The sequence below is a fragment of the Heloderma suspectum genome, chromosome 1 (assembly GCF_057233095.1).
Source record: "Heloderma suspectum isolate Gila_16-S chromosome 1, 16-S_ref, whole genome shotgun sequence".
Classification (NCBI taxonomy): domain Eukaryota; kingdom Metazoa; phylum Chordata; class Lepidosauria; order Squamata; family Helodermatidae; genus Heloderma; species Heloderma suspectum.
In genome coordinates, this window is record NC_139458.1 from 44828271 (window position 1) to 44853876 (window position 25606).

General features: G+C 45.5%; 1 protein-coding gene and 1 long non-coding RNA gene across 2 annotated transcripts in view; one reads left to right on the forward strand and one right to left on the reverse strand.

Moving 5' to 3' along the window:
- The window catches only part of LOC146357155 (uncharacterized), a 31307-nt gene extending 15218 nt beyond the window's left edge, over positions 1-16089 (forward strand). Inside the window, exons 2-3 of the long non-coding RNA XR_014788746.1 lie at positions 9361-9481; positions 13976-16089. This is a non-coding gene — a long non-coding RNA (uncharacterized LOC146357155). The remainder of the gene's footprint in view (positions 1-9360; positions 9482-13975) is intronic.
- Positions 1-25606, reverse strand: part of NRXN3 (neurexin 3) — a 1900058-nt gene that overhangs the window by 274702 nt on the left and 1599750 nt on the right. The window contains exon 15 of the mRNA XM_084841335.1: positions 9238-9409. Within this exon, the coding sequence (XP_084697461.1) occupies positions 9238-9409 (172 nt within the window). The remainder of the gene's footprint in view (positions 1-9237; positions 9410-25606) is intronic.

Genomic DNA, 25606 nt, shown 5'->3' on the forward strand with positions numbered 1-25606 from the left:
GTGATTCACACATCCCTACCCAGTGGTGCAATGTGGCAAGACAGGAAGCATCAGCTGGCTATTATGTTCCCTCTTTCCTCTCCTGAAGACCTTTGCAATTCCCCAAAACATGATAGAAAAGGAGGCTGCTTTTCAAGGGTTCCCATTGGTTCAGCTTACTCCAGTATTGCACCAGTGCTGCTCATTAAGAAAACTCTTATAAGGTTGGAAGAGACAACCACAGGATCCAATGATACTATCTTTAATGATAAGGATTATTATTTCCATTTCTTAAAGGTTAACCAACCTATTAATGCCTTCCTTTCAATTTGACCTCTAACCTTCCTTCTTTCCTGCCCCTGCAAATGAATAGTGTTGATGTTACAACTATTTGAGATGTAACTGGATACGCTATAAAAGTACTTTGTCAGTGCCCAATTGCTTTCTCCATGTTCTTGTCTTTGTGCATGGAGCTACAAATCTTAGAGTCCCTCCATTCCATTGGGGTAGTTTCATCTTAATTCCATCTTGACTGAAAGCTTTGCTTCGAGGCAAGGCACTACCGCTATCTCTTTGCTCATTTAATTAATAACTACTGGTCTACCCACTTAGACAATTTAAAGTTCAAATAACTGCAAATCCTTGTGTACAATTCCACAAATGCAAGAGAAAACTAGAAGACACAGAAAGCTGCATACCTACAATTATCCCAAGTTTTTAGCATATATGGCAATTTGAGACTAGACCTGTCCTTTGGATAAATATGCAACTTAAGTCAAAGCATTGCTCCTAGAAAGGTGAAACATGTGCAGATTAAAAATAAGTGGTACACACAGGCTGTGACACAGAAGTGAGGAAATTGCCATGGGAAACTACATTTCCCAGGGATCCCATCACCTAGAATGCTGCTGTAGCAACATTCAAGGCCCAAGAAAGGAGGTAGAAACCTCCCTATGACCCTACCACTACTGCCACCATTGCAACTTGCACAGTATTGAAGGAGGGAAAGAGGGAGAGAGGGAAGGGGACAAGATCTGTCTCTCTTGTTGCCCCAGCAACAGCCACCACTAGGTAAGGGAGTGTTATAAATTCAAGGGGTAGTATCACAAGTAGGGATGCTGGAGAAATTTGAGATGGATTAAAATGAGCTCAGATTTCTAAGAATCTCACCTGCAGAATCTACTGTGGAGCGCCTCCCTCAGGCCGTGTGGAGGCCGTGGACTTTTGGATGATTTTTTTACTTTCCCGAAATTTATGCATATAAATCCGTAGAAAAATATGTAAGTTTCTGCTGAAGAAACGTTGAATGGAATGGGAGACAATTCACTAAATGTTATGTACAGAGGTAAATTATGTAAATACTTACGTAAATATTTACTTAATTATTTCCATATTTTTCTGCATGACGAAAAAAAGATATCTGCATTCGTCTGTGGGCAGATGATGGAACGAAAGGCTCCTGACAATCCGCGAAACACAGACAGAATGGATTTTACACAGTCCATACTTCCTTAATCACAAGTTAAATTAGAACTCTTGGAGGGGGATATAACTTTTTTTTTTTAACAGTTCAACAGTGTCACTCATAATTGCTAGTCCAAATTCAAATTGAGCCTGAGGGAGTTTTCCCATTACTAGCAGCACCATACGTGTTATATACTTCCAGATCTCTTCTTCTGACCACTGTATGGATGACTTCCCCACAATCAATACAGTCACATGGGCAAGGCAATGACCAAGGTGGAAGTCTTTCATAAGGCTAAGACAGATCTATACCCTTCAGGCACAAAAGTTGTGCCCTGAAATATTTTTAAGGCTTTGATCTAGGCCCACTATAGAGACTAATTGCCATGATAAAATTGTATTTCTAATCATGGCTCTCTTTCGTATTCTGTTTAAATCATAATTGTATTGCCTTTGAGTTGTATCCAGTGTGTTTCTCCATTGATGGAAGGAGGGACTTCTTGAATCTGCAGAGACTTCCATCAGCAGAATGGGGAGAGGTGAATTTTGATGATCCCCTCTACTTCCTACAGCCCCCCCATATCCCCCCCCAAATCTGCACCAGAGAACTGAGGGACTCTTTGGGACAGTGCAGGAGTGTGGTGTAGGGGGACCGTAGGGAGTAGGGAGAGGGATTCAGCAAAAACCACCTTCCAAAGAGCCTTCTGTCAGAAGAGGGACACCATTGGATATAACTCTTTGAAAACCACACTGAAGCATCTTAGCAAAACTATACTGAAAATAAAATACTTGGGAGTTATTCCCTAACAGGTCCTGAAATGTCTATGGATTCTTTAATTGGATGGCTATATTCACAATATCCAGAAAGTGATACCACAAATTCCAGTGTTTCCACTGAAATTACCCGAATTAGGGAGCGATCCTAGCGGGATAGGCGGCTGCCTCCAAACTCAGAGGTGACCGCCTATCCAATGCAGGGCAGGAGAAGTGTGGAGGGGATTGTTGAAATTGGCTGTCTAGCCACAGGAAGTCGGAGCAGAGGAAGCAGCAGCCGGACGACACATAGGATGTGTCGAATTCCACGCCCCGGCACACCCCTAGGAATGCCCCGTTTTTGCCGCTCCATGCTCCTCTTCCAATATTTTGGCAAATGACTCTAGAAGAGAAAAAACTGAAGTACCACAAAGTAAGGGTCTATTTAGACAACCCATTTTCCCATGCCACACAGTGGAATCCTTTTTGAATCATCATCTGCAGTGGTTCAGCAGGCAACAAACTTCGCAGCCAGCTTACTGCCCACAAAGTATACAATTTCAGCTTGTCAAACACATGACAACTGAGGAAACCATTGCCTGTTGGGCTCCCTTAGATGGTATTGCTCTACTGGGATTCCCAGTGCATCGTGGTTGCAAAAAACATTGTACACTACACTGGGACAAACTGTGTTGTCAGAACCCATGCTGAATTATCTAGCCTGAATTATCTAGCCTCCAATCCTCCAAGCCAAGATACTCATCACAAAGTGGCAATGAGGACTGGAGGGTTAACCAGGAGCTGAGCTCTGCAGCAATCCCCAGCCTTCTTACCCACCAAATCAGGCATAGATATGGATGGAATTACACCTTCAGTAAATTTTTAATATGGTAGGGAAAACTATATAGCACAGTGACCATTGTGGATTTCTCCAGAGTACTATAACTTGACATGAAGTGGTTCATGAACAGCTCCTACACAACTAGGAGAAACTGCATATTGACTGTTCTCTACTCTCTGTCTTTCTCTTTTTGGGCTGTAAGTTACAGAGGGAGCAATGATCCTAGATAGTGACTGAGGGGCCATAGGATAGTTCAGATTCCCCAATCTGAGACTGGAGACAGTGCTCTGACCTCAGAGGGGGGAATCAGAGATCCGCTCCCACTCCCAGGGAGGGAGGCAACTGGAGAGGCTAAGATACAAGCTAACCTTAGGCTCTGCCAGCCTCCTTCCCTCCACCTCTGAAATCCCATCATTTAGGGATACTAGAGAAATTCAAGATGAACTAAAATGAGCTTGGATTTCTAAGAATCTGACCTGCGGAATCTGCTGTGGAGCAACCCCCTCAGGCCGCGCGGAGTCCATGGACTTTTCAGATTTTTTTTTAACATTCGTGTAATTTACACATATTTATTCATAGGAAAATACACATGTTTCTGCTGAGGAAAAGTTGAATGGAATGGGGAACAATGCAGTAAATGTTATGTGGCAAGGTAAATTATATAAATTCTTACGAAACCTCTCACGTAATTATTTGTGTATTTTTCCGCATGACGAAAAAAATATTCGGATCCGTCTGTGGATGGACAACAGAACAAAAGGTGCCTGGCAATCTGCAAAACAGACACAGTGGATTTTTTACACAGTTCATATATCCTGACAATCACTAGGAAAGGTTCCTCCTGTGCAAGCACCGAGTCATTGCTGACTCCTAGAGGGACGCCGCTTGCGCTGGCGTTTTCATGGCAGACTATAGCGGGGTGGTTTTCCATTGCCTTCCCCAGTCGAGACTACCTTTCCCCCAGCAAGCTGGGTACTCATTTTACCGACCTTGGAAGGATGGAAGGCTGAATTGACCTGAGCCGGCTACCTGAGCCCCAACCTCCGCTGGGGTCGAACTCAGGTCGTGGGGAGAGTTAAGCAGGGCAGGAGGACAAGGTGATGAAGATTGCCACCACTGCTCCTCCCACCCTGCGCTGAATGATTGTAAGCCTCTGAGTTCTGGGCCTTACAATCATCAATTGCAACCTAAATCAATATAGTAATCAATGAAACTCTACTTGTTTAATTGGTGGAGGCCACTTTTAAACTGGTGTGGTGTAACTAAATGGCATATTTATTTTGGGGGTAGGGCTATGGCTATTTTTGTTGTGGTATGCTACTGTAACAGGAAATGAAAAGTAAACATTTTAAGATGCCACTTCTTCCTAATAAAAGGAGATAGCTCTTTTAAATCACAAGCTACTTAGGTACCAATAAGGTTTTGGTGATACACAGATTTCTTTAAATTTGGTCCACTAATTGAGTAATGGTTAAACTGCAACTGATTAATCAACTAAGGGAGCAACCCTATGGCCCCAAGAGAGCATCTGAGGATATTTCAGATTCCCTGATCTGAGGTCAGAGACAGCACTCCAAACTTGGAGGGGGGAATCAGAGCTCTGCCCCCCTCCCCCTCACAGCCGGCATAGAAAGAACTGCACCAGATGCTCTATGAAGTGGGGGACTCAATCTTGAAGAAGAGGAGAAGGGGCAATTTGGTGGGCAGGGAGGGGAGGAGATTAGAGAGGCCATGATTCACGTTATCCTGAGGCCTCTCCAGCCTCCTTCCCTCCCCCTCTGTAGCACTCCATGTAGAGTGGCAAACAAGCCTGTCTAGTGAAAAATGCAGGGCAGGAGGATGGGGAGGTGAAGACTGCCTCCACTGCTCCTCCCACCCTACCTAGGATGCTCATAAGCCTCCAGGGGCTTATGATCATCAAGGGCGCAACACATAGGATTGCACCCTAAAACTCTTTAACTGTGATATATAAAGAAAATTAGGATCTACTAGTCGATCTCTGGATGCAGATTGGCATGTTTTTGACTCCCAACTGTGTAGTAATAGCAACAAGAAAATGACCTTTCCCATCTTATTTAGGTTGCTGAAATGAAGAAAAATTGGGGTAACTAGGAGTTGAGTTTTCTGTGAAAGAACTTTGAACTCAGCTCATTTCTGGTACTGAAAAAAATTCCTAGGCTCGGAATATGCTCAGAAGCACCATGTTCTTTCATCCTAAGTGCATCTGCATATCACTTACACCTGGCTCTGGCTGGTGAATCATGGGGTTCTAGTAAAACACAAAGTAGATCCAACAAGTCTGAAGTCTGCTCAACCCTGATCTAGACCACAATAATACCCTTTAACTCAAGCCTGAATAATTTGCCCTGAAAGCCTTGCAGCCTGTGAATCTGCTTGAAATAATGCTTTCCACAGAACATTCTGAAGAGGAAGATGACAACTGCTTGTCAGACTCTGAACCAGATGCTTTGGTTGGAACCTGGATCCACCCATCACCCACTGAGGGCAGTTTGTTCCACCAGACATACTTGCTGGTAGAGGAATCAGGTGTACTTCAAGACTATTCGAAAGTGCCATAGTGTATAGCTCCAAGCCAGAATCACACCCATTTAAACCCCTTCCAACTTCACCTGAGGGCTGAAACCTGCCCAGTATGCTAGATGAAAGTTAGTCTAACACATTTCAGCAAATTCATCAGGGATAGCAATTTTAAGTTCTCCTATATCGAACTGTGCTTCCTAGAAGTGTCCCAAAGATGGTACAGAGGAAAGGAAAGTAGATTACTTGTCTAAAACCAAGGAGATCTTGGCTTTTCTTCTCAAAGGTCTAGAATAAGGTCTTTGTCAATGCCTAGTTTTTGAGAAGCTCAGCCCAGTACCCACAAAACTCCTGCTGTCTGGAACCTGGACAAATCATAATAGAAGAACTCATAGGCGAAAGATGGATGGGGACAGCAATCCTATGGCCCCTAGACAGCATCGGGGGAAGGGGGCATAGAATTGTTCAATTTTCTGGCTCTGAGGTTGAAGACAGTGTTTCAACCCTGGAGCCAGGAAACCACACTCCCCTCCCCTTCCTCCTCATAACTGGTGTGGAGAGAACCACACTGGCTACCTCTCAGTGTCTGGAAAACAACGCATCGAGACAGGGGAAAGGGGGCATTTTCAGGGGCAGGGAGGGGAGGAGACCAGGGCAGCTGTGGTATGCTGTTTCCTATGGCCACCCCAGCCTCCTCCCTCCCCCTCCATGGCACCGCTCCTAGACAAGCAACATTGCCTGTCTAGCAGAAATGCAGAGTGGCTGGAGCAAGGAGGCAAAGATTGCTTCCGCTGTCCTCTCACTCTGCATTGGATCTGAGTATCCACATAGGATTGCACCCTAAGTGAAATGGGAGAGGAAAATGGAGCATTGCTTTACATCAGGGATGGGCAACTTGTAGACCTCCTTAAGTTTTGGCCTACAACTCCCATGATCCCTCGCTATTGTCTATGCTGGCTGGGACTGGTGTGAGCTGTAGACCAAAACATCCAGAGGACCATAAGGTGCCCACCACTTCTTTAAATCTAGTGTTGGCTGGGAAAATCAAATTTGATTCTTAGTACCAAAGCATTAAGACAAGATCTTCTGCTTTATGTTCTACTTTTCGTGTGTGTGTGTGTGTGTGTGTGTGTGCATGTCACCTTCATAACTTATCTCCTAACAGCCTTTGTTAATTCAGAAGGAATATCCCAAAATAGCATAGATCAACATCACATAAATCTGTATCTCTTTGTATTCACTGTTACTTTGGCTTGCAAACATGATAACACATCATGGGGGAAGACAAAAGAATATTGTTAATACTAGAAAGAGAGGATCTAGCTATTGTTCATGAAGTAAAGATTTGATTTCACTAATTACTCAAATTCTTTCTTTTGAGGTGCCAAGTCATTTTTTTAATCAATTAATGGTGCTATTCCAGTCAATTAACAAATGTGTTAGTTGGAGAACAAAGTTAATAACAGAGAATCTCAACACATCCCCAGGAAGCATAAAATGCCCTCAATTGGCAATCTCTGCATTTCTTTCTCAATCTCCTATCCCTCTTTTCTCATCCCACTTGCTGTCTTTTATGCTTGCCCCACTGAACCAGCTGAGTTGGGCAGCACATTTACCTAGGGATGGGTGAATGATGTATGAAACTGCTAGGATTCTCTGAACGCTGTCTCACCACTTGCCACATACCTGATTCCCATTCACTTTTGCCATTGCTGCTCATTCTGTGCAAACAGGAATCTTGCGCAAAAACAGCAGCAATCGAATGGGAGATTTGTGCAAGTTTCCCCAAATCTGCACAACTTTCTTAATTTGTGCAACTTTCCTTCATAAATCTGCACAACTTTCTTAATTTGCGCAACTTTCCTTCCTTATGGTATACAGAGGAAATTTGCACAAATTTGGAAATTTGCACAAATGTGAGTATGTGTTCAATAATTTATGGATATTTTTGGCAGACACGTGTGCACACCCACACTCTTGTGCAGATCTTCAAACACAACACGCTAGCATTATTGTGAGCAAAAGCAAAAATTCTCATACATCCCTACATTTACTATCCAAGAGATGTCTTCAACAACAAGAGTGACTGAGTTACATAGCAAATGCAGGCCATGGTTAAAGAGAAGAGGCAATAAGGAGGACCTTATGGCTGAGAGGTAGACTATAAACATTTTAATAATAAAATAAAAGCCTAGATGACTCAACAGGAAAAGACCAATAATTGCCTATGTTAATCACATGAAACAAGTAATCTTATTGTACTTGTTAGGGCTACTTTAAGTACAAGTACAAGTTGTACTTTAAGTACAAGTACTTTGTACTTGTTAGGGCTACTTATAGGGCTATAATCAGCCCTATAGATGATTTAAGTGAAAGCAGTTAAAACTGAAATTTTCATCTGTGATATCCAAATTCCAAACACAAAGTTTTAGTGGTGCCCTAACAGGAAGCAGCAGCAACAACAACAACAACAACAACAATACAAGAAAAAGAAACAAGCAGTACAAGTACGTATGATTCAGAAAACTCATAATTCCCTTAGCATTATATTAAATTAACTGATAGGGATGTACGAATCCCTTACCTGGCTCCGCGCAGGGGCATCTGCAGTGGGGGGGAGGAGCTTCGTCCCTCCCCCCAGAGTCCTCGACGGGGGGGGAGGCGCTCCGTCCCTCCCCCCGGAATCCTGCCCAGCCGGCTCCGCTCCGCGGCCAAGCTGTGGAGCCGCCGGCAGGCTCCGGCCACCCGCAGCTGGACATCTGACCGCTGGCAGCCCTACAGGGACACAAATGGCAGCTGTCGTAGCCGCCGCCATTTGCATCCCTGTATTGAGCCATGATAGGCTACATAAATATTTACGTAGCCTATCATGGCCGGGGGGAAAACCCCAGCGTATGCAAATAGAGGAGGAGGAAGCGAATGGTTTCTCCTTTTCCGAACATTCGCAAAGCAGCGAGGATGGGAGCAGGTAAGTGCTCCATTTCATGCGCCTTTCATGGGGTGAGGGCGGCGGGGACTTCATCCTGCATGCCTTTCGTGGGTTGGGGGGGTGGGGGCTTCGTTCCGCGACGGATTTCGGGGGATGCCAGTGCATTCGGCCTCACCAAGGTCCGTCGCTGAATTCTCTGACATCCCTATTAACTGAAATCCTTCATCCCAGTCTTTCTGTGCTTTATCCCATTCTCATTGATGAAGAAAACCACAAGTAGCAATTGTAAGTTTGCCAAATCATTTTGACTGCAGTCTACAACAACTTACACTGAAGTATTCTTTTTGACATCCCATTAAAACTACAGGGATGCTTCAGAATATGGAGATTATGGGTTGCAGTTTTTGTCACTCTCTACAGAATCAGATTGTACCCAGAGGCCTCACATGATAAGTATGATTTTTTTTTACACATTGCATAGACCACATATGTATGCCACTCCTCTTATAAAGTGTGCATTCCTCCAAAGACCGTATTTTTCCAGCATGGTTAACATTATCTGAAAAGTTCAGCTTTCTTAATGTGAAAAAAAAAAAAAATCAGCTCTTCAATCCTGCAGGTAGTGCTGTGGAATATTTGTTCACTGGTCACCAATTTACTGTTTCAAGACATAGGGTTAGTAGCTCAAGGGAGAAAAGAGAGAGAGAGAAAGATTTATCGGTTAGACATTTACCTGAAGGGTAGTGTTCATTCACTGGCCAGCCGTCCACCTGAAGTGTAGCATTGCCACCATTTCGGGTAAAGCGCACGACGTGGTATTTGCCATCATTCACTGGGGTGCTCTCTTCTTTGATAGAGATATCTACAGTGCCAATATTGAAGACCACACCAATTTTCCCTTGTTCCTGTGAAGAAAAGAGCAGGAAGAAACCACTTGAAGTCTGGAAACCATGTCCCATGAGGAGTGCTTGAAAGAGGTGGGTATGGAGAAGAGAAGATTAAGAGGAGACATGATAACAGCCTTCAAATATCTTAATGGTTGTCACTTAGAAGATGGAAAAGACTTGTCTTTTGCTTCAGAGGGCAGAATTGAACTGATATGTGGGAAGGGCAAGGAAGCAGATGTGAGCCAAACACTGGGAGATACTTCCTAATTCTATCCTAGCAGGAGGAGCTGTTTGTCAGTGGAACAGACTCCCTCACAAGATGGCGGGTTCCTCTTCATTTGACATATTTAAGCAAAGGCTGGATGGGAAGCTAAATGACCTCCAAGGTCCCTTCCAACTCTAGAGTTCTATGGTTGCATGAACTTCTGCTTGAAAACATCTATGTTCAAGGACATGGAAACATGTTGCAGAAAATCACGGACTCAAATACATGTATTTAGGGAAGATCTTCACTAATTGGGGATCACTAGTTCAAGCACTGATGACATGTGCAGTAAGGGAATTCATATGATCGAATGTTCCTCCATGAAAAAAGAAAAAAATCCCTTGATAAAGAAAATTAACATTCCAAGGAGAATGATTCTATTCTAGTTTTCACCATGAGAACCTAGTTTTCTATGTGGAACGAGTCTTTTGTGGAGATAAACATTCAGTTTTGTGAGCCCCCACCTGTACTCTGAAGTGGTACAGGCTAGGCAAAAAATTACTACCACAGTAGAAGTACGATTCAAGAAAATGGGCTCTAATGGTCATGTCATGCCCACAATTACTGCTGATGATTGAGTATCATTGGGACATGTGGCCATGATTATGCAAGTCTGAGCTTCAATACAAACAGTGATGGCATACCAAATCATCACTGAAATTGATGTATTTATTGCACTTTTTTCCCCACATTTCTAACTAGGGTGTCAGAGAAATCCACCACAGACCCAATGAGGCTGGATTCAATAGAATCTGGCCTCCAGAATCTGTGGCGGAATGGCACAATTCACCTCCGCCTCCCTCCGGAACCATCCGGGGCCGGATCCTCCTTGCAGTGAATTCTGCAGAGCTGCTGGACGGCTCCATAACGCCAGTGATAAGGCCACCATTGTGTTGCCGTATCCCTGGCTGAGGGCTCACTCCAGATGCAAATGGTGTCCACTAAGCCATTTGCGGCTGTAAAGCTCTTAGATTAAGCCAAATGCAGCCATAAATGGCTGCATTTAGCTTAAACTAAGGGCTTTATGGCCACAAATGGCGTGCACTATGCCATTTGCATCTGTGGATTTTCCCGTGATAGGCTAGCGATTATGATGAATTTTAATTGAATTCCAATGTATATTACGATGTATTTTAATGTATTTAAATCTTCTTGGAAACTGCTCAGATATAGATATAGATATAATATGGTAAGTGGTATATAAATCTATTAAATAAGTAAATAAATAAATATTTATATTTCTAAGAGGAAAAAATTACCTCTCATGTACTTACGGGTTTACAGACCCCACCTACCTGGGTCTGCTGGGGGGTCTGCGGGGGGGAAGTGATCCAGTCTTCCCCCCCGGAATCCTCCCTGGCTGGGTCCGCTCCACGGCGAGTCCACAGAGCCACTGGCCAGGGCCGGCTGCTGCCGGACTTCCAGCCACAGCTGGTCTATGGACGCAAATGGCGTCTGGCATAGCGGACGCCATTTGCGTGCCTCCCTTTGGCCCTGTTAGGCTACATAAAGATTTACGTAGCCTATCACGGCAAAAAGGGAAGGACGCAAATGGCGTCCACTATGCTGGACGCCATTTTGCATCCGCATGGGACAGCAGTCGGACCCGGACGGATCTGGAGCTGACGGTGCTAGCCTGCGAGGTAGGATCTGGCTGGGTTGGACTTCGCAGGGTGGCGGGGTGGGGTGGTCCGTTCCGCCATGGACTCCAGGGAGCTGGCGGATTCTAAGAATCCGGCCCCAATGGAGTCTGTGGTGGAATTCTCCGCCATCCCTACATGTACCCCACAAAAGGCCAGTGTTTAATTTAACTGAGGAATGTCCAAGAGGGCTACTTCTGCTACTGTAACTGGCACTGTTTCAGTTCTCTACACAGAAGGCAAAAAATATGTTAGCAATACCACTTCATCCAGTCAAACTCTTTTCCACATCTATAGCATGCAAGCAGACAGAAAGGAACAGTTCAGACATCATGGGAACCATGCTTTCCATTTATGAGAATGCACCATGTTAAACCTCAGGCTCATGCAGCCTCTCGTTCCTCCCCTTCTTGTACAAAAGTAGGAAGTTTAAACTAGGGCTGTGCACTGACCCCCCACTTTGCTTCGGATGCTGCTTTGGCCCCTATGAAGTGGCTGTGCTTTGCTTCAGACTGATTTGGACCCCATCTGCTTCAACTTGGATCCAAATCTGAAGCGAGATTCAGACATCCGAATCACTCGTTTTTTGTGTTTTCCCATTGACTTGCATGGGAAAACACAAACAGCCATAACCTTTTTAGTTTTCACACATACAGGAAATTTGGGAAACACGCAGCCCCCCTGGAGGGCATCTCACCTGCCAAATCTCAGACAGTTTGGCCTGCTAGTTTTTGTGCAAGATGCAGGTGAAATGTGATTTTTTTTTCAAGGAAATCTTTCAAAGCAAAGAGCTATAATTTTTCACTGCTTGCGCAAAAGTGCATGGAAGTTGGGGAACACACAGCCCCTCCTGGAGGGCATACCACCTGCCAAATTTCAGACAGTTCGGCCCACTATTTTTTTGTGCTAGGCACAGGTAAAATGTGCTCTTCTCAGAAACTCAAACCAAAGTTCATACAGGGATAATCAAGTTAGGTGTTGAAGTGGTGAGGAGGTCCTATCCCTAAACTCGGCTGTAAATGTCTTTGAAGTGCAAATAACCCCTTTCCCCTAGTACTACTTTCCTATTCCAGTGTGGTGTAGGGGCAAGAGTGTTGGACTAGGAGCTGGGAGATCCGGGTTCTAGTCCCCACTCGGCCATGGAAGCTCACTGGGTGACTTTGGGCCAGTCACACACTCTCAGCCCAATCCACCTCACAGGGTTGTTGTTGTGAGGATAAAATGGAGAGGAGGAGGATCATGTAAGCTGCCTTGGGTTCCTTGCAAGAGGAAAAAAGGCGGGGTATAAATGCAATAAATAATAAATAAAAATAAATAAAAATATTCACAGTCAATAACCTCAGGGCCTCTTTGGCTGAATTGCCTGGGCAAACGCTGGCTAATAGGCAAGAAGCAAACAAAGACAGCAACCCTGCCAGGTGGGCACATTGACTTGTATGAAGAGACAGGAAGCAACATAGCAACCCTGCCAGGAGGGCACAGCAACACCTTGGCCACCTCTGTCCCTGCCAAGACCCCAAAGATGCCTCATATTGGGCTTGCTTGTTTTGCAACACACAGTGTGGTATTATATAATTTAAATGATAGCTGTTAATGTGTACAATGCTTTGCCCACTGTTTTTGGAAAGGTGGAGTGTGTGTACTCCTTTGACACACACTGTTTGCTTGTCCACACAGCACAATCACACATACACACAAGAGCAAAAGAGAAGCAAAAGCAATCACTAAACTACAAGCAAAGGGGTGAGGGACTAACTATAATCCTAACAGAAGAGAAAGGTGTGTGTGTGTGTGTGTGTGAGAGAGAGAGAGAGAGAGAGAGATCTAGACAGAATCAAAGTAAGGGCAAACTAATGGTTGAGAGACAACTGAAAAGGTGGGGGGGGGAGGAAGATAAGCAACTACAGTGAAATTTTCTGGATTTTTAAATGAACAAACAAGAAGAATGAATGGTGAACTTATTGCAGAAAGGTAGGCTGGGGTAGGGAGAGACTAACATAGCTGTCATAGCACACGCTTTCTTCTTGGCTTCATTCTGCCAAAGGAGAGTGGGAAGGGTTAATCTCCTTCTTGCTCTCCTTCAGCAGAATGCCAGCTGGTCAGGTGCCATGGCTTCCTCTGCCCTGCCTGGCAGAGACTGGTGCAGTTGGTCTCAGCGGCTGCAGCAGAGGCAGGTTAGGACTGGAGCCGAGAGAGAAATGCCATGGAGCTTCCCTCTTGGCTCCCATCGCATCCTGCTGCCACTGCCACCATGATCGCGATCAGCCCGCTTCACCTCGTTATTTGGACTTTGGATTAAAGTGGTGCACAGTCCTAGTTTAAACTTCCCATTTGCCATTTGGCACAAACTGTAGTTTTCTGTTATGCCCAGACACCATCAGTGGTTAATAAACCATGATCTTAAATATGGTTTGAACAAACCACAGTTTCTCATATTTGGATGTAATGGGAAATGTTAAACTTCCTCCCCTCACACACAAAGTAGCAGAGGTGGGATGGGAGGTGCAGGAGCCTAGAGCGTGCCTTGACATGTTCTTTATCAGGAAACCATGTTTCTCATTATGTCTGAACTGGGCCACAGAGAGCAGCCTTAATTAAGAACATAAAAGAGGTTTGAATTCTGCATCACTGTTCTAGGACATACCACCTCATTGCTAATAATGAAACTTTTTTTTTAAGCCACTAGATAAATCCAGCAAATGTGTCACCCAACAAGACAAACACAGCCCATCTGACATGTGTAGGGGTTCATCAATAAACTTTCTAGGTGAAAACGCTGGGTACATTTGGCTTGGTGTGTTACAACATGTTCAGGATTGAAATGAGCCATGGGAGAGTTTGATCTACGTCTACATCATAGCTGCCTTATACCGAGTCAGACCATTTGCCCATCTAGCCCAGTATCATCAGCACTGATGGGCAGCAGCTCTCCAGCTCTCCTTTCGGGCAGGATTTTTTCCTTGCTCTCCAGAAACTGAAGATTGAATCTGGGACCTTCTGCATGCGAACAGTGTGCTCTGCCTCCGAGTCATGATGACCCCTTCCCCTGATCAAACGTGACATGGACCCATTGCTTGGTGGTGGTTGTCTGTTTTTAGTCTCGAGTAATTAAAACAACGTCACTGAAATGTAAGATTTAACACAGAAATGAGCATCTGCTTCATGATCTCAAGCAAGCTGGGTTTGGACCCCTCCACAGTTCCTTCCTCCATACATAAGCCTCCAAGCGTCAATGAAAACAACAGCAAATTGAACAGCGATGTTGCGACAGCCAGCTTTGACAGCCAGAATGACTTACACGGATGCCAGCAGAATAAAACTGAAAACATAGAGGAATGCATGCAGAAGAGAAAGGGGCGGCTGCCAGCTTCCAATGAGGGAATCCAGCTGCCACTGTTGATAGGCACTTTGATAAAGCTGCACCCACCATGCTGTAAATTCCTATTGCAGGAAAAAAACCTTCGAACTATTACAGAGAAAGGGTAGCATATGATCTCTCCCTCTCCCTCTCTCTCCCTCTCCCCCCCCCCCGTGTGTGTGTGTGTGCGTGTGTGTGTGAGAGAGAGAGAGAGAGAGAGAGAGAGAGAGAGAGATCTACTGACCTTTTATGGCTTGCATAAGGGACTATAGCTCAGAGTAAAGCACATCTGTTGCTTGCAGAAGATCCCAGGTTTTAGCTGGCCTTTCCAGTTAAAAGGATCAAGTAGCAGGTGATGTGAAAGACCTCTGCCTGAGATCCTGGAGAGCCTCAGAGGAGACCAGCCTTCTCCAACCTAGTGCTCTCCAGATGTTTTGGACTTCAACTTCTTCAGCCCTAGCCAGCATGGCTAATGGCCAGGAATGCTGGGAATTGTAGCCCAAAACATCTGGGAGAAATGACATTGGGGAAGGCTGGCCTGACACACACAATGCTAGGCTAGATGAACCAATGGTCTGACATAGTATAAGGGTGGTATCCAATTAACCCCTTCCACTGATGGAACAGCTTCCATCAGTGGAACAGTGAGGGGGTGAATCTCTATTCCTGTGCAGCTCTCCCTCAAAATCTGCCCTGGAGGCTTGGGAGACTCTTCAGAGCAGTTTTGGTGGGCACAGAGGGACCACAGAGAGATGGAGAAAGTCCCGTTGCATGAGTGGAGGTCCTCTCATGTGATGTTGGATATCATCCTATGCTCCTATCAATGGCAGAGGCTGGCTCAAAGACATGGATGGTGGCCATTTCTAATAATGTGGAGGGACAGGGACATCCTGGCTGTGCCCCACTATAGCTGGAAGAACAGCATGCTTGAATTGCAGATAGAAGGAAGTACAGAATATTTGATTTGGTGAACATGTAAATAGAATCTTCTGAATATATCCCACTGGGGGATGAGGGAAAAAGCAATTGGACTACAACTCCCATCATGGCTGGGGAATACGAAGTTGTAGTCCAACAGACATTCAGGACAGCAGACTGGGGAAGGGTGTTGTAGGTGGATTTGTTATTTTTTATTTGGCTGTGCATTCAGTAATCTCTAAGACACCAAATGAAACTGAGTAAGCTCCCTCGTCAATTCCAATTCCAGCATTTTTAGATGACATTCCAAATGTAGCAATCCACATTTGCGTGTCCCTTCCTTCATGATAATGGAAGATTATGCATGCTGTTCTTAGTCTGGTATGATTTAGGGCCTTGTGCTATTATATGAAGGCACAGTTCCATGTTTAAGAACCATATTCACCCACGTATTCATGCACATTCTAATTTCCCTAGCCTCCAAAGAATAGTCGTTTTGCTAACTGTTCCTTTGCTCAAAAAAGAAAAAGAGATAAGAAAAAAATAAAGACAAAAATGACAGAATTGTTCCTGCAGAACAAGTTCTTAGCAGTTTCAAAGTCTTCATGTTATATATGAAGTGCTTAAAAAAAGTTCCTCCTTTTTGAAATGCACCACTCCATTACTTGAATTGGATATTCAGTCTCTTTCTGAAGTTTGGGGTTTCAGTGCTCCAGTAGAGTAGCCTATTGTAGATATTCCAAAGGAGAACCCTGACAGGCTGGATCCAGCTTGTCATTGTGCCCACAGAAAAGATACCACTGGTGGGACGGGACTCCTGCGTCTTCTCCTCCCCCTTGAAGTCCCCCACATGCCCTCAAAATCTCCCCGGGAGGGCAGAAGAGAGGACAGAGAAGTCCCGTTCCACCAGCAGTATCCATACTGCAGGCCCAACATGGAAGCTGGATTTGACTCATGCTAGTTAACATCATGTGGCAGAGTTGACAGAAACTTGCATCACACCAAAGAGCAATGGGAAGTAGGGTGTCTAGCCATGAATGCAGGGCGGCTGAAGTGCGGAGGGGATGGTCCCCTCCATTGTGCCCTGCATTGGATAGGTGGTCGCCTCCGGGTTCGGAGGCGATTGCCTATCCCGATAGGATTGCGCCCTAAGGTAGGGATGGCAGAGAATTCTGCCATGGACTCCAGTGAGGCCGGATTCTAAAGAATCCGGCCCCTGGGAGTCTGTGGTGGAACAGAACAATCCCCCCCGCCACCCTGCGAAACCTCCCTGGGACGGAACTTACCTTTTGTCGGCCGTCCGCTGGTGCGAATGGTGGCCCCAGTCTGTGGCCGTCATTTCCCTCGCTCTGTTAGCTGTGATAGGCTATGTAAGTATTTATGTAGCCTATCACGGCAAAGGGCAGGGATGCAAATGGTGTCCGCTACACCATTTGTGTCCCTGCTCTTTTCGTGATAGGCTATGTAAATATATATGTAGACTATCATGGCAACGCAGGGAGGCAAATGGTGGCCACTATGCCATTTGCATCCCTGCGTTGCCGAGGTAGGCTATGTATATATTTACGTAGCCTATCACTGCAAAGAGCAGGGACGCAAATGGTGTAGTGGCTGCCATTTGCGTCCCTGCTCTTTGCCATGATAGGCTATGTAAATATATAAGTAACCTATCACAGCAACGCAGGGATGCAAATGGCGGCCGCTATGGCAGCTGCCATGTGCGGCCGCAGCCCAGCAGTGGATGGAGGTCCAGCTGCGGGCGGCCCCAGCTGGTGGCTCTGTGGACTCACTGCGGAGCAGAGCTGGCCAGGGAGGATCCCTGGGGGAGGGACAGATTGCCCCCCCCACAGATCCCCAGAATGGGGCCAGGTAACTGATCCGCCCACCCCTAATGGGAAGATACAGCAGGTGGTTGCCTGGATATGTTCCCAGGAATGTACAAGGTTCAATCAAGGTTTCAGTGGATTTCTGAGAGTGTGAAGGTCTAGGTAGTATGAACTATGAAACTAGGGACATATGGATTCCCCACTGTCCGTTCTAGTGGGGAATCTGCCCCGGGGGGGGAGGTGATCCATTCCTCCCCCCACCCCAGAATCCTCCGGAGTGGCTCCGCTCCATGAGGATTCTGCAGAGCTACCTGGCTTGAGGGCTGCTTACCTGCTGGTGTCAAGGTTCCGCTGTTGCCTACTGAATACTCCAATAGCCAAATCAACACTCAGACAAAAGAGCTGCTTTCCAAGGCTTTAGTTGCATTTACTCTAATGAGGCATACAGATGCTAATTGCTAGAGACTCAGAGAAACTACAAAGGAACAGCCATCTAGGGGTTCAAAGGGAAAGTACGTCAGTTGATCTCCGTTTGGGAAGAGGGTGGTAATTCTCTGAACTTAAGGGCTAGGAGGGGAAGATCTCCCTCTCTCCTGTGATGCTTCTGGGTGCAGCTGTTGATGTCGAGCCAACTGGGCTGAGCACCGAAGCTTGGCCCCTGCGATCTCTCGCTTGTGCCCGTGTCTGCACCTCGTGTCTAAAAGTTCAGGTTGTCCTTCCCTCTCCATGCCTGGTTCGCTATCACTCCCAGGGATGTGAGAAGGGGGCGGCTCCCCCTCCAGCTGCACCTCTGAAGTCTGAGAGAGTTCCTCCTCTATGGGTTGCCTCTAGGGGTGTACGAAACCCTGCTTACCTGGCTCTGCCGGGTTCCACAGGTGGGGGGGAGGTGATCCGTTCCTCCCTCTGGAATACTCGATGGGTTCCTATGACTGCCATTTGAAAGACGCGAATGGCAGCTGCAGACACGGTCGCCATTCAAGGAGCACCGGAACGGCCAACCAAGGTAGGCTCCGTTCCGGGCCCATTTCGTGGGGTGGGGGGGAGGGGGGCTTCTTTCTGCCATGGATTTCGGGGGGGGGAATGTGCTGGCATTCAGCCTCACCGAGATCCATGGCGGAATTCTCTGCCATGGCTAGTTGCCTCTCTTCCTCAGAATCAGAGCTGCTTTGGGACTCTGTGGGCTCAGATACAACCTTGACAGCTGGACCCATCCCGTTCTCCTCTGCGCCGATCGCCATTTTTTAAAGAATAGCGATCGGCAGGATGTGCCCATAGATTTATACGCAAACTAGAGCCATGAATCTTGCCTATAAGTCTAGACTTATACGCAAGATTCACGGCTTTAGTTTGCGTATAAGTCTATGGGCACATCCTGCTGATCTCCATTTTTGGTGATCGGCAGGATGTGCCCATAGACTTATACGCAAACTAGAGCTGTGAATCTTGCCTTTAAGTCTATGGGCACATAGACGTATATGCAAGATTCTTGGCTCTAGTTTGTGTATAAGTCTATGGGCACATCCTGCCAATCACCTTTTTTTTTTTAAAAGGTGATTGGCACAGAGGAGAATGGGACGGGTCCAGGAGCAAGCAGCCAGAGCCATTCTGTGTGGAATCCTCCTGGAGTGGAGGTAAGTGGGGCCAATCTGCCATGGATTCTCATTTGAATCCGTGATGGATTTCTCTAACAGCCCTATATGAAACAGAGGCAAAATTGGTGAGATGTTTACCCTGGCCATAAATTTCTTTTTTTTTTGGAATATATTTTTATTTATTTTATTTTATATTTTATATATTTCATCGATAACTGATCAGCTTGGCAAGTAGCAATATAGTGACAATCATACCAGCAGTGAATTCCTAGCTTATTTATAAATGAGGATATAATTGTAGACTCAGCACTCAGCTTTTGTTTGGATTTTACAACATCTGTGAAACCCTTTGCTTCAAGTCCCTTAACTCATTTTCAAGAGCAGAAGTTGAGTGAACAGCTTGATTGACTTCATTCCAGACACAAAGACAATCTCAGCTACCATTCATTGCCCAGTCACCTTCTACCAAAGAAATCCCTTCCTGCTATATTTATCCTTCATCCACACAAATTTGCTGCAAGGTAGTAAACTTTGGGCAGGTGGGGTGGGGGTGGGGAATCATGCACAAATGTATTGATGGTTACATGTTGATAGAATAAAAAACAGCTGTTTTCAAACAGCTGGCAAAAGCTCTATTTGCAGCGAAGTCTTGTTGTCACTGTTTCTCAGATGCAAGGCAATGAGGAAGATGGGTAATGCGTTTTGGCAGCCCGGTACACATGCTATCCATGGGTTGTATCTAATGGCATTGTTCCACTAACAGAAGGGAACCACTGGTGGAACTGATTTTCCCCTCAGATGCTCCAGAGGAGATCTGGGACATGCACAGAGAGATTCCAGGGGGAAGAGAGGATGCAGGAGAGTCCTGTTGTGTGAGCAAACTTCTAACCCAATGTGATAAGGCTGTCAGTGCAAGACAGTGGTTAGAGCTTTACAGACATTGGATTGGCATCATTTATAGTGCTAATCAATGTCACACATCATTTCCTGACATGAATTACTTAGGGCTGTTGCATAAAGTTATCCAAATGAAGCCCAGTAGTATAAGGTATGCCATGAGATCTTTAGGCAACAAGTTACTTATGTTTTCATTAATGTCCCTCAGAACTTTCACAAGTCTCATTTAATGTCCTTTTCAGCATCCCTCAAAATTCCTCAAATATTTCACCTGAGGAGAAACCTCTGAATTTACTTTGTTTTTTTCTTTGGACAAATCTGGTGCCAATTGTATAATTTGTACTCACCCCACGTTCCATGGGGTTTTCTTGGCAAGAATACTGGAGTGGGTTGCCATTTCCTTCTCCAGTGGACCACATTTTGTCAGAACTCTCCACCATGACCTGTCCGTCTTGGGTGGCCCCGCACGGCATAGCTTTTGGCTTCACTGAGTTACGCAAGCCCCTTCGCCACAACAAGGCAGTGATCCATGAAGGGATACCACCCTAATGGCAGAAAGCGAAGAGGATCTAAAGAGCCTCTTGTTGAGGGTGAAAGAGGAGAGTGCAAAAGCTGGTTTGAAACTCAACATTAAAAAAACTAAGATCATAGCATCTGGCCCCATCACTTCCTGGCGTATAGAAGGGGAAGAAATGGAAGCTGTGACAGATTTTATTTTCTTGGGCTCCAAGATCACCGCAGACGGTGACTGCAGCCATGAAATTAAAAGACGCTTGCTCCTTGGGAGGAAAGCTATGGCAAACCTAGACAGCATAGTAAGAAGCAGAGACATCTCCTTGCCGACAAAGGTCCGTGTAATCAAAGCTATGGTTTTCCCAGTAGTAATGTATGGCTGTGAGAGCTGGACTATAAGGAAGGCTGAGCGCCGAAGAATTGATGCTTTCGAACTGTGGTGCTGGAGAAGACTCTTATGAGTCCCCTGGACTGCAAGGAGGTCAAATCAGTCCATCCTAAAGGAAATCAACCCTGAGTGCTCATTGGAAGGACAGATACTGAAGCTGAAGCTCAAATATTTTGGCCACCTAATGCGAAGAGAAAACTCTCTGGAAAAGACCCTGATGCTGGGAAAGACTGAAGGCAAAAGGAGAAGGGGACGGCAGAGGATGAGATGGCTAGATAGCATCACCGATGCAATGAATATGAACTTGAGCACACTCCGGGAGAGAGCGCAGGACAGGAAGGCCTGGCATGCTATGGTCCATGGGGTCACGAAGAGTTGGACACGACTGAACGACTGACCAACAACAACAACTCACCCCACCCCCCTGAAATTCCTCAAATGTTTCACCTGAGGAAACATATCCCCACCCTTCTACAGTTAGCCATCCATTAGTTTCCTAGCTGAAGGTGGTTTTCAGCAATAACTTGTAAGACATCTTATTTTCTTGATGTTTATCATCTTGATGTTGCACAAATATGATTGTTCGGCGTGAAGCAAGACTAACTTTTCCCAAGCTTTTGGGAAGGATGAACTATCTGTGAGGCATAACGTTTCACTGCTTAGAACTAGACTCTAAAGCTAATCTCTGCATTTCTAGCAATATGAGGATTTGGCTTCAAACCATAATCTTCACTACAGCCAAACTCCACCGCAGTCACACATTCTCAGAATAAAGCTTCTCTGAACCTGCTTGCATCCTGCACTCTATGGGAGTCTGTCTTCATTTCATGTGGCTGGTAACTAGGGGCTGTGTCAGCTGTCTGCAGTTCTGAGACTGAGAGCTGCCATTCCTACAAGATATACTGGACTCGAAACAGAAAATACTTGGTTTCTAATCCTAACTTAGCCAGGCATTTGCTGGGTGAACTTGAGCAAGTCACTATCATTCAACTTACGCTCCCCATTTATATTAGAAATATTAATGACAAAGTCTGAGATAAGGCCAGCATGTTACTTTGCATACCAAGAACTGAGCTGCAAAATCCTGTTGTGCAGGATGCAGTGGATTACAGTACTTCAGATTGTGGGGAGGGGGAAAGGAGGCTCATATGAGAATGATCTCCCATATAAGGGAACTCCAGGAACATAGAAAGCTAGGGAGAAAGGTTCTAGCCTTCTGGAACGTGCTAGTTTTCTATATGTAGGGACTTCATTATACAGGGGAGTCTTACAGATTAGCAAAAGCGACACCAGGTGCTTCTGGTGGCTGTGAATTTTATGGAATTGTTCATATATCAAGGTCCAAATAGATCTTAGCTTTTCCGGAAGGCTTGGTGTGAACTGAAGCCCAGAAGAGCCTTCGCAGTTGGACTTCATGCTTTGAAGAATGAATATGCACTGATGTGCACGCAATGATCTTTTAGCACAGCAGCCTGAATTTTGCAACTTGGAGCCATTTTTTTTAATTATTAATATAGAAGTCGTTCCTTCATCCAAGCCTTTATCCCACAGTCTATTTCTCTTAGTTACTTGCTGAATTTGTTATTTACTTGCTTAAAAAAAAATACTGAAAGGTTTAGAGTTCTTTCCCTCTGGTTTCAATTCCTTTTCAAGCCTCTTCTGTTATGCAAGTCACATGAGAAGGGGCTGTGCCTTACTATTCACAGATGACAAGACTCGGGAGCAACCAAAAGATCGGGAAACCTGCTCAGCCGAAGAAAATATCATCCATCTCAGGATGTCTTTGGGGAGAGCATAAGTACTATCCAGCCTTTCCTGGCAATTGAAGTTCAGCAGCTGAACTAGAAGTTGCCTAAAACACAGCCAGGCTCATACTTACAAGCGGCATGGAAAGCACCACATAATGCTTTACCTGCTAGGCATCTTGATCAAGATGGTCAGCACAACTGGGTGATGTCTGTGTGATGGCAGTGGGGCTGTATGATGCACCCTAATGGCTAATCAGAACCTATGGTGTGTGTGTGCACGTGCACACGTGTGCAAATTACATGGGAGAAATCCTAGAAAGACAGACATTCTAGTGCCAGAGTGCAAATTACAATTGGATTTGTGCAAATTGCTCAGAAATTTGTGCAAACTGCAGGGGGGAAATGTACAAAAAATGCTCCTGGAGTTCGAAGAACAGCCTGCAGCTTGGCTCTAGGTGTGTACGAAGTACTTACCCCGTTCCGGTCCAGGGCATCCTCAGGCAGGGGTAAGCAATCCGGTCCTCCCCCCGGAATCTTCCCCGGCCAGCTCTGCTCGGCAGGGAGTCCGCGGAACCGCCAGCTGGCCCAGCCGCTGCCAGACTTCCAGCCATGGCCAGTCTGTGGATGCAAATGGTGTCCAGCATAGGGGATGCCATTTGCATCCCTGCAAAATATTTACGTAGCCAATCATGGCCAACGGTAGGGACACAAATGGCGTCCCCTACACCATTTGCATCCTTGCTCTTTGCCGTGATAGGCTACATATTTACGTAGCCAATCATGGCCAGTGGCAGGGACGCAAATGGCATCACCTACGCCGGACACCATTTTGTTCCGCAGCCCGGCAGTGGAAAGAAGATGGCGACCTGGACCAGCCGCCATCAGGTAGGTTCCATCCCGGGGGGATTTCGGGAGTAGCGGGGGGGGGGGTCTGTTCTGCCACGGACTCTGAGGGGCTGAATTCCAAAGAATCCGGCCTCATTGGAGTCCATGGCAGATTTCTCCGCAATCCCTACTTGGCTCCCAAATGCAAAACCAATCGTACACACCACACTCCATCCATTGAGACTAAAAAGAACCATATATCCCAGCAACAGACATCCCTAAATGTAGCACAGCATATGTACATGTTGGGGGATGTCATGAAAGAAATAATTGGCTACTTATTCTGAAGGCCAATCAAGTAAGACAATATGCTCTCACTGAGTTAGTATCCTGCATGAAAAGTATTTACCATCCAATGATAGATGGGAAGAGAGTAAAACTGATGAAACTCCAGCAAGAGAAAGTTCCACAGTTGTGGCACCAACACCAAAAAGTTCCAGTTTTAGAGATGTGCACTGACATACCCCCCCCCCGCCCCCCAATTAGACTTGGACACTGATTCAGCACTTCAGAAAATAGCTGGCTTCTACTCAGAACAAACTGGAGTCAGCTTTCCTTCAGCTTGGTACCAAATCCAAGACCAGATTTGGAAAAATGGAAAGGGTTCATGCTTACCACTGAGTATCATGGGAAATGGGAAAAAAAGGTTATATGTTCTTTATCTTGATCAGAATTGGATGATGTCTACCGACATAGTAGCTTTTTAGGAGGGGATTACACTTGCCAAATGTCAGAAAAAGAGGTGCAGAGGTTTTTGTGTCATGTGTTTTTATAGGGGTTTTGTTGTTGTTGGGTTTTTTTTATGTCTGCTGCTGATAGCTTTTTTATTCCTTGGCAAAACTGGATGAAATCTGTAGGGACAGTTGCCCCTTCTGAAGGGATAGAGCTTGCCAAATTTCAGAATGCTAGCCATAATGTTGTTTGTGCAAGAGCAGCCTTGACATTTTGAGGGTATCCCAGAGAGCATACACTTACCCCCTCCAATGTTCCTTGTGGACCATTGTTTTGAAAATTACAGTAAGCACAGAGGTATCCATAAGTAATAAATTTGCAAAGGTCCAGAAGAATAGGTGTAGTGGTTCATGTGGAAGGGGGGGGGGTTCTCCAAAATACTGGAGGGGTAATTCATCCCCCCCCCCATTGTTTGGTCAACATGTATGAACATGGCACACATCATAGAAGTATTTCCAGACAAGAAACCTACAAAGTTTCAGAAGGATAGGTACATGGGCTAGTGAGATGATTCTTGAGACCATTTTAGGGCTTTTTCAAACTGAAGTGTGCTGACATTTGATGAATGGCCATCTCATGGTCCCATCCTTGCCCTTCCTCAAAGCACAGTGATTGGAGCCCATGGCAAAATGAACCATAGGATTTCAAAGTGGATCTGTCATTCCCTCAACTGTACTTCCTCCCTCTTCTCTCCACCTGCAGCATTTAGAGATATGGAAAGAAAAGACATTATTTGGAGACATAAAAGTCTGCAGGCATGCATCAGATCCAAAACAGGAACATGTAATGAAGCCTTGTTACTGAGTGGCTTTGTTTCTGTTGGCTTCAGAAAGAAGCCTGCTTTGCCTTGAGACACAACAGAAATGGACTAAAGTGGCTCATTTCTGCTGGGGCTTCAGACTTTGAATCTGATGCACAACCCTACCTCATGTCATGTATCCATCCTCCTGACATAACGCATCAACAATACTGACAGGCACAGCAGGGCCTCTGAAGCCAATCTGAAAGGTTGGGCAGGAGGAAGATGGGCAGGACATTTTATACTGCCCAGTAGCCAAAGCTCTCTAAAAATTTCACCATTACACTTTTCACTCGGGCAAATCTTAACGGTTTCAGTGGAGGGATGTTCGTCACTGGGAAATCTGGTTTCTTTTTTGGCTTGACAGAGTTCCATGGCACGTATGACTCATTTTGCATCTGTGATCTGAGCTGTGGGCTGTCCCATGAACTCTGGAAACTTTTTTTGGTGAATGTTTTGGGAGAGTTCTGCAATTTGTGCAATGTTCTGAGCAATTTACACAAATTATAGCTTTAATTTGCATAATTAGCACAAATTTGGCCTTGATTTGTGCAAATTGCACAGAAATTTCCACAAATTGCGGAACTCCCCCCCCCCAATTTCGCAAAATTCCTGGAAAATCTGTGAACAGGTCCTACTTCCTGCAGATCAAGC